Source organism: Vanessa cardui, chromosome 6 (assembly GCF_905220365.1).
Source record: "Vanessa cardui chromosome 6, ilVanCard2.1, whole genome shotgun sequence".
NCBI lineage: Eukaryota > Metazoa > Arthropoda > Insecta > Lepidoptera > Nymphalidae > Vanessa > Vanessa cardui.
This window is the reverse complement of record NC_061128.1, coordinates 11767345-11778054: the sequence shown is the minus strand read 5'-3', so window position 1 is coordinate 11778054 and position 10710 is coordinate 11767345. Positions and strand designations below refer to the sequence as shown.

Sequence of the window (10710 nt, the reverse complement as noted above, 5' to 3'; positions counted from 1 at the left end):
ATCCAGCATTAAATGCTAAAACTTTGTACAGATTGTATTTTTAGGAGCAAAATTTACTTAAATACCTTTGAAATATTTATCTTGCAAAACGTATTTTTAAATAAAAATATAACGAAGAAATCAGTGAACAAAATCCTTTTATTATTGAGCAATGGTACCTTAAACTTATTCACTAACCGATTTCACAAATATATTTTTTCGTATAGTACGACACAACTTAGATATAGCATCGGCAAATTCAATCAAAACCGGTTACTGCCGATTTATACAACCAATAGAAATAACTCCCTATCGCGCCATTTGACGCTATTCGTCGCTATAGACACTCGCGGCAGTTCAAAGTGAGAAACCAAGTGCATATAAATCGACGTGTTAAATTGACGAATATATTAGGCCATATGATATTACTACATTTAGTTATTGCATTTGTGTAATGAATTAAATATTGATAATTTTGGATAGCGTACTTAATTCGGATGTGATCTGTTTTACGAATTATTGCCGCTACATCTGAGTTGTGCCGTACTATTCTTTCGAATGACAGCTGCCTTTGATAGCTGGAAAGTCAAAAGTCATCATACTTTAGTCTTTCTGTTTGAGTTGTTAATATTTCATATTTATTTAATTTAAAAAATCGTCGACATTTCATTTTATCTGTCATGTTCAATCGTCATTTGTTTTTTGCTATCTTTGAGTATTAAATCAACTTGTGACGGCATCATAGGGCTTCCCAAAAAACTTACAGTTTAAGACAAAAACCGAGATCTTTAATAGACATTATTAATAATATAGATGCAACCCTACGTTACGTTAGATGTATATCTGTTTATTATTATTATTTAATAATTGATTATATCGAGACCTCTATAATCCTTTTAGCAATCTGATTAGTAATCGAGCACAGAAGGATACTAAACATTTTAGTAACAGCATACGATATGATAGCGTATGAGGCACAAATATACCACAATAGTCCACATGTGTTATTACAAGTGTGTGCGTAGATAGAACTGAGGTTTGGTTTTAAATGTGTGCGTTCATAACAATGTGAATAAACGTTGCTTTAGTTGTGAAGTTTTTAAATATTCGTATGTATATGCTTCTATATAAATATAACAGACAGCTTTGATATCGCTAGTTAATTTAATACTCAAACTTCAGTTGAATTTCATACCATTTATCACAACATAACAATTTTCATACTATATTTGACGTGTAATAAAATTAAGAAATGCTATTTATTTGACATATATAAAACTCATATAGTTAGATGCAAAATAGTAAGCTTTCAACAAAAAAATTGACAATACGTCGTAATATCATTAATACACAATAATATTACATGCCGTACAGTATGATATTATTAAATAATAATATATTCAACTTATTATCAATTGTACAATATAATAAGTGTTATAACTCCTTAAAATCAATGAGAATAGATGTATATCTAACACATGATGTCAATACTATTATATACGTTTAACTATTGTTATTATTTAAAATTATTAATAATTTCATCTCTTTTTTTTAATTCATAAGACAAATACGTTAATAACATTGTTTAATAGACTACACGGGAATGAGATCTCTATGACATTTTTTTAACTTTAGAAGTTTTTTTTTTAATTATAATCCGTAGTCTATTTTACATAATCAATACTGTAACGATTATTTCTACTATTCTACACATCACAAGACGAGAATGTTAAATTTACCAAAGTCACCTGAATTCATGGCTAAATTTATATATTACATATTTATTTACATAAGATGCTTTCGATTTATTTAACTATATATTTAGACGAAGATATTCACATTATACAATTCCATATATCAATTATATTCGTTGTTTGTGGAAATAATAATTATATCATGAAATTAATATATATATATATATATTTATTGGAGTTTTCCTTACTAACTGACTACGATTTCCAGAAGGGTAATGCGTTTTTATTTATCCGATTGTTTGTTACAATATAGTTTGTTGAAAAATTTTGATTTAAGATTCTTACAGTTTGTCGAATGTCAGTCTTTTATGAAATTAAACAAAATAATAAGCTGTCAGATTTTTCTTGTTTCTGTTAAATGATTTTTCATTATATTCTATTCATTTATTAATTCCTTAATACTATTATCTTTAGCGTATTATGTTTTCACAAACAACCCTTGATACATCTCTGGAATTAACGAATTAAACTTATACATATAATAGTGTCAAAAGGTCGTATGTAAAAAATTATAATAGCAACTGCAAAAACTTTAAGTCATATTCATTGGGTTTGGAATCGTGGAGGAAAATACGAATTTCATGCTCATGAAACATATACATTCAAACAATAAATTTCATGTTCTCTTTTTCAGTATCATAAACCTTTTACTTACGACCTTTTTACATAAACACAAAATAGCACGGATACAAAATAAAATAACAAATAAAACATATAGAAAATAATCTTTATTTAGACTAACAACTAATAATGCGACCTTTATATGTCACGTGGTACATTGTTTACACAATTTAAAAAATCTATATACAAAAATTCCGCTTATTCGCCTCAGGCTTGACATCATCGCAGGATATCTCTGGAATAAAAACAAATGCTTATAGTAAACAATATTATCATTCCTCTGGTATTATTCTCCGAAATAGAGGACGTTCTTAAAATATTTATTTATTTTTTTTAGAAATTAATAACGTTCCATTTTAAAAAAATGTCTGGAATTAAACGAAGGCTGGCTTCTCACTAGCCAATTAGGTAGTAAATAGTAGCAAATAGAGAACCAAAGAGGTTAACAAAGATCAAATAAATGATTCTTCATATATTTTTTATATGGTTAGGTGAAAGGACAAGTTGGCCATTTTATGGTACGTGGTCACCGCCGTCTACAAAAATTGACGCTGTATGAAATATTAACCATTCCTTAGACCACCAATTTTTAGAGCTAAAATGTTACGTTCGTTATGACTGTAGTAACACCAGCTTACCACAACATTAATTATTTGCTGTTTTGCTTTTTAACTATTGAATGGACAAAGAATACTAATATGGACAAATAGTTATATATCTAACCACAGAAAGGTTTGACCAAGTTGAGATGATAATCTTCTAAGATTATATTACATAAAAAAATATCACAAATTAAACTTAATACGTGGAAAATTACATTAGACATTTTATCTTCCAAGACAACAACAATTAATAAAGCATTTGAACTAATTTCAGGGAGGTCAAACGAGTTCGAATGAATTGAATTGATTGTCTTATCATTTCAGATAACGATAACAGCGCATTATATAATTAAACAATCTCAATGGAGTTACTTAATTAGTGTAAATAGTTGTAATTGTGTTAAATATATTTTAATAAATGAATCAAAAATAGTAATTAATGTACCGTATTAAGGCCGTCACGGGACGTGCTGCTGATTTAAAAATCGAAATTAATGATAATCAATAGAACTTATCGTATCAATTGATAGTATTTGGACATTGCACCGTGACTTTATTATTATTTTTAAAAATATTTCTTAAATTAAAGTAGCCTAAGTTAAATACATAAGCCTGTGAAAGTCCCGTCAAAATCGATCCAGCTGTACCAGAGATTACCCAGAACAAATAGATAGACCGACAAATATAGTAAAAAATGTTATTTTGGAATATGTACCGTGTACACGTACACATGAATGTAGTTAAAAAACAGTTATTTTAATATTACAAACTCAACACTCCATCTATTTATATGTATATATATAGAAAGAAGATATTTTCTTATTATTATAATGATTTAAATAAATGAAGTATGTTGTATAAGCGCCACGCACACTTAAGGAATAAAGTGTGGAACAGCAAGCGATTAATATGGGTTGGATTATAATTTTAATGAACGAATTCTCTTAGTAAGTAGGAGTAAAGCAAAATAAACAAGTTTGATAATGAATTAACTCGATATCACTGGGCGAGATCTTGAATAATCTATAACATTAATTATGGATTCGCGAACAAAATGGCGTTTTGAATCTCAGCGAAATTGTTAAAGGACTTTAGAAGTAAAATAAAAGTGGATAAAAGTAGTGAAACGGAATAGTATTGTTTATGTTAAAACATATATTATTCCGAAACTGTTGGTATCCTTAAAGACTCTCTTGAGAAACTGAGGACATATGTACACGTAAAATAATGATAAAAAAATGGGATAAGTTATGAATATGCACCAGGCTGAAAATTGGATCTTTAGAATTATTTTTAATTCAAATGTTTGTCTTGACTTGACTAATATAAGTAAGGTTAGGTCGTAACCAATAATTTATAGTTACCTTAAAATATTCGTGATAGCGAATGAAGAGCAGATCACGATTAGCATTGAAGAGGCAGCTGCGGGACCTGTTGACAAGAAAAAAAATTATCAACTACTTTTACAATTTTTTTTCGATTACATCTGCTACAAAGCGAGTTATGAGTTTAGCAATCCATGTATGGTAGTATATTCAGCTAATTATCATATTGTAATGATAAAGAGGTCATAGTTTCTTTATCTATAGACTATATATTGTAGTCTTATAATTTCTTTCTGCCTTGTCAATCATAGCTTCGTCCAAGAAGTTTCTTTATGTGTTTTTTATTTGCGGATTTGACTTTCATAATGGGATAAACAACAACAGTGGTATCGAAGGCGTGTTTTTCGGAATTCGCAGATTTAAAGAAAAAATATAATGTTAATTAGAATCACCGAACTGGCATAAAACGCAGTAGTAACTATTTTTCCCAATTTAAAATACAAACTATATTAAAAACAGTTATTATATATATAATATATCCTGCCTGAAAGGCACTAAATATTTGCTCTATGCCTTTCTATAATCTATATTGAATAAGATGTTTTTTTAAAGTAAAAGCATTGTTTAAGAAAACCTTTCAAATTTGGATAAACGGTTTTTGTCATACGGCTCTTTATTAAAGGTACTACCAGATGTTACCGAGCGAACCTTCGTGTAATAAACTTAATCAAATGATTTATAGATTCAGATGTCGCCAAAACTAAGCAATTCTATCGGATATTATGAAAATTATCTGTAGCCTTATACTGATTAGAGGAATTATTAAAATGCAGATATGCATACATTGAAATACAAAGGGATTCAAATCACGTCCAAAAATATCTGGTGTTAAAACATACTTTTATTTATAAGAGAAAACTAGTACGTAAACTTCTATACAAATTTTTATCTCACATTCACTTCCCTTAGGGTATATATTTTCAAAACTACTCTTCAAAATACTTCAAGTCCGTTTGATATAAATTTGCCTTCAGTCTGTTAGTCCGTTTTAGAATTATTTTGTTCACTTTGGAAATAAAATGGGTGATTTTGATTCCAAACAGAAATTGATTCAATTTTATTAGACAATTCCAGATAAAATGTATTGTACAGTTTGGGTCTAGGTTAATGTAAATAAATTGTAAGTATGAAGTGTTTTGCCAAGTTCCAATAAAGTTTTCTGCTAAAAATATAAATACGTCCTTTTATGTTCAAAAAGGTTCGAGATGGTCTAAAAGACTTGGATATATTGACTGTCTACATAAAGGTTTTTAATCAAAAAACAAATGTGGAGACGTTTTCATCGATAAATCTTAAACGGTTACATCGATTATATTATTGTTGTATTCTAGTAAAGTATTGTTGTATTCTAATATATTATTGTTGTATTCTAGTAAAGTATTGTTGTATTCTAATATATTATTGTTGTATTTGAATAGTGAGTGACAGTTACATGGGACATAATATAATCTTAGTTCCCATGGTCGCATTGAAGTGATAAGAAATTATTAAAATTTCTCACAGTCTCAGTGTCTATGAGCAAGGGTGACAACTTACCAACAACAAAGGCCCTTTGATTGTCTAATCGTGTCCGACTACCAACACTATAAAAACATTTGAGTTCTCGATTGATATTTTATCACAGAATATTGAATTTCAAGATTAAATTCAGACGCAATACTAAGTGCAAGTTTCTGTCGCCAAATGGTTTAATTTCTGACACGAATACTGAGCTCAACGTGCTTTAATTTTCGATTGATAAATAAACGTCCATAAACACTGCAATAAATATAAACCAATTCTTGTATCGCGAGTGGTTTTGTTATACACGAACCATTAAACCAAGATAAAGTATGGACAGTTAGGAACGATAACTGACCAGATGGGTATGCACCACGATACAAAATCACTATTTTAGATCTAAGCAACCGTAACTGTATTTTTAATTTGCTACGTTTGTTAATGGCATAATGTTGAAAAAATATATGCTTTGTGTCAGAATCAATTTTGACATATTTATTAATACAAAGACTTCAATAATGATAGCACTTGTTAATGTTAATGTATTTAACACTTATTTGCGTTGTTTATATTGTTGTCATTTAGTTGTAGCTTTTAACACTTGACGATGTAATTCGTAAATTCCAAATTACAAACTAGACGATTCAAAAGCTTTCAGACACTTGAATATAGTTTATTTTAATTTGATTATTGGCGTCAATCTTAACCGAAGATTGCGTGTTCACACTCGGGCAAGCATCAGTGACGTTTCAGTTGCTTCATCTTTGTGTAATATAGTTTCTCGACTGTGAAGATAGCCTATCGTAAGGTAACCTGCATGTGTTGCCTAAAATCAGTTACGCTTTGAACCACCGATCCGCACTAGAATCCTTATCCTCAATTAGATGTGAGACTTTAGATCAGCAATGGGAGATTTACATGCTAACTTTAATTTTGTTTTAAACAATAGTCGTGGAGCATCTTGTTCTGTAAGAAGTTTTCTTCAAAAGAGAAAGTCATCGTCTGGTAGCTTAGTACGAATTGACTTTTTATTTCATTTAACATAAAATACATACAACGTTAAATCAAATAGCGTTTGAAGTAATACAATTATTTGTAATCTCGATGCGCTTGATATCGTGTTCGGTCTTTAATAAGAAAATAGCTTCGGCTCCTTCGACAAATAGCAAATGTTGTTTTATGATAAAAGCAAATATAAGAAAGGAATACGCAATAAATACTTTTATATCTCCCTTATCCCCTAAACAAGCACACAGAGTAAATAAATGTGGTTACAAATTGCTAACACATTTTGTGAAGAGAGCTATACTGAATTGGCACCTTATATGATAATTAATTTTTTGTATTGGTTTGTAGTGAATTTTGAATTGTTTGTACCTTAAGGGGGTATGAGATATGGAGGTGTGGAGCTATGATTGGCAAAAGGAATACATTTGATTGAATACACAAACCTAGCACAATTGAAATAATTAAATTTTATTATTGTACACTAGTTGCCAGTTCACATGAAAGGTGCGTACTCATTTTTTTATTATAAAAGTAGTATAGTTAATTAGCCACTTTCAGATGCATAGTTTTCTTGAAAATTATTGGGAAGATATTGATTTTGTTTCGATCGTAAGTCATTTATATGAATATAATATTAAATTATATAATATGGTATTTGATTTGTACCTTATCCAATAACTGAACTATAAGCAATGTTTAGTAGGTATATAATTTTCTGTTGTTTTTTTATGAATTTACCTTGTTTGTTTATTTCAAGAAACGGTCAGGCATATACAAAAACTTGTACACTAACGATGTAATAAATAAAAGTGCACGATAATAAATTAAAATTTTAAATTATTTAATTCGTTCTTAAAATGTGTAAAATAATACATAATGTAAAAACTTATTTTCTTTTATTTAAACTCCCGTCAAAAACACGGTGCTACTTTTGTTACGAATTAACATTATTTGTACACGATTATTTTATATATTCCGCACAAAAATCAACGAAACGTGACAGGTCCACGCTTTTTTGTCATATTTATAATCACGGACCGAATACTTAATATTTTTTGTTGACATAAGACACAATAACTTAATATTTGTTTCTTCAAAATAAAATGTTTGTGTTTGAATAAAGAATAAGTAAAAAATATCATGAAATCAAAGGCAATTTTATATTATACTTATTACAAACAATAATAATATTTTAAGTACATTTAGTAAATAGTTTTATGTATAAATGAAACATATTCCCGTTCTTCGTTAAAATTATTGGAATTTTTTAGATACAATTATTACTTGCAAGGATAAGGTTGTATCTCTTTCTTAGGAATTGAGATAAAAAGAGATAGCAAGTGTATTATAACATTCATTTGAACTACAAATAATTATCATTAACTCTCAATATTGCTTATGTTTTTTTCTATAGTATTCAGTTTGAAGTTGTCATGTAAAATTAAAAAAAAAACTATATTAAAATCTACAAAAGTAAATCAATTTAAAATCGGTTGTACATCGGAGCTTGTTACTGACCAAAGTAGTAGTTACCTTAGTTGAACCTTAAACACATAAATAATACGAAGCAATAACAGCACCGTCAGCTAACTGCGGCGTGCCACTGTTATTGCTTCCATCTACAATCCCCTATCCAACCATCCAGCCCCCTCACCCGACCTCCGCCCAGAGTCACCCGTTCCTAATGCGACATTCTTACGTGACAACGATTTATCCAACATGTATTGTTCTCCCTAATTTATTGCGTTTTAAATTCGCTGAATTATATTCGGTGTTCAGCACAAAAAATTTGACCGTTTCCAACGGGATTTTTTCATATATTTGTAAAGGGAATTCGTGGTCTTTCCTTTCGCAAAGTAACGTTTTCGTATTGTATCTGTAAGTTATGTTACCCGTTCTACTTTTAAATATTTATGAAAAAAATAGGTATGATATTATTATTTTAGTTTTTAATGTGTACATAAGCTAGACCAGTCGTTAAATTATAATTAAATTTTTCGTTTTTCAACCGACTTCAAAAAGGAGGAGGTTATCAATTCGTCTGTATTTTTTATTTTTTTTTTATGTTTGTTACCTCATAACTTTTTACTGGGTGGACCGATTTTGATATTTTTTTTTTGTTTGAAAGGTAGTGCTTCCCGTGGGGTCCAATTTTAATTTTATTTTTTTCCGATGATGGTATCTGTATGAAAACGACATAAGTCTGAAATTTGCATTATGTATGTGCGCGATAAATAGGTGAATAGCTCAAAATTGGTTGGCACAATTTTGATTATTATTTTTTTATTATAAAGGATATACTTTAAGGGTACTTTGGTGAAAGTTTGGTAAGGTTCTGAGCATAGGATCTATGACAAATTAAGGGAACGGGAGGGAACGGAACAATTCTGAGGAGCACGTTAGCAATACTCGGTCGAAATAATCTTTAATTTATGGGTTACTTGGATATTTGAATCACCTTCCGGAACGTGGTTATGTTCATGTAATTGTCATAATCGAATATTATAATCAACTAGCGACCCGCCCCGACTTCTCACGGTGCAATACTGATACTAAATATACTAAAGAATTTGTTTATTTACGACATCACATTGCAAACTTCTAAAATTGTCAGTGTTTCTTTACTATATTGTTCATGTATATACACAAACCTTTCCCTTGAATTACACTATCTATTAAAAAAAACCGCAATAAAATCCGTTGCGTAGTTTTAAAGAAATAGGGACAGAAAAAGCGACTTTGTTTCATACTATGTATTGACGGAACTCCTAAACGGCTTACAGTTAGGGTGCGATTTGGGGCAGAATTTCTTACTGTCTTTAATCAAATGTTATGTATATGATGTACAACATATAATAGCTCTTTTGCAAAGTTTTTTACTGAGCTCGATTACAGCTCTTTCGAGGGTGGTACCTTGTAGTTTATGCCGCATGACGTATTAAAGCCGCATTTTCGAAAGTCTATTTTTGCTTTATTTCGAAGTTTCTTTTGAAACTGTCCCCGAAGTAGTTTCTGATTTATACGCTTAATCTATCTATATTAAGAAAAAGATGTTAGTCTGCATCAGCTTCACTTAAAATCAAAAAATAAATAAAATTTTAACAAAAAGAAAAACAGACTTCAAACAAAACACTATTTTAAAACAAATAAAAATGCACTAAATTTATTACTTTATTATTACTTTTTAGTGCATTTTTATTTGTTTTAAAATAGTGTTTTGTTTGTAGTCGGTTTTTATTTTTGTTAAAATTTTATTTAATTAGATGCATAAGGTGGTTCAAAGTCTAGACATTTTTTTTATCATACAGTGTGTTTAGTATGTTATGATTGTAACGAAAATGGTCCGCCTGGTGGTAAATGGTGACCACCGCCTATAGACATTGTTATCTTACCATGTCATGACAACAAAGCGATAAATAGCTTTCAGCAGCATGTGTGAGCCAGTATAACTAGCACAAGGGTTATGAAATCAGTTCCCGAGATTGTTTTTGTTTCAAATTTCTATGTTTGGTCGTACCAACTATCATTACAAGGCTCATTTTCTCATCCGCATATATCATAAAAAAATTAAAATCGTATGAAACTTTAAATGATCTCAATATAAAAGTATTTTTAGATTTTAATAATCCTCGCAAATGTTTGATATTAAAGATATTGACTGCTAGTAGCTTGCCTCGTTTTAGGATATTGGTTGTTATGTATCAGGCAAAAAAGTAGCCTATGTCCTTTATTGGAATCCAAGTTTGCTTCATACAAAATTTCATCAAATTCGGTTAAGCGGTTTGGTCGTTTTTTTACACGAGCGACAGACAGAGTTACTTTGAACAACAACAACAACAGCCTGTAAATACTGTTGTATAT

General features: G+C 29.6%; 1 protein-coding gene across 1 annotated transcript in view; it reads right to left on the bottom strand.

Moving 5' to 3' along the window:
• Nucleotides 1–1429: 1429 nt before the first annotated feature.
• LOC124530178 overlaps nt 1430–10710 on the bottom strand; it is a 312427-nt gene continuing 303146 nt past the window's right edge. Inside the window, exons 9-10 of the mRNA XM_047104184.1 lie at nt 4321–4387; nt 1430–2589 (exon numbers count right to left, since the gene is read on the bottom strand). Coding sequence (XP_046960140.1) covers nt 2574–2589; nt 4321–4387 — 83 coding nt within the window. The 3' untranslated portion in view covers nt 1430–2573. The remainder of the gene's footprint in view (nt 2590–4320; nt 4388–10710) is intronic.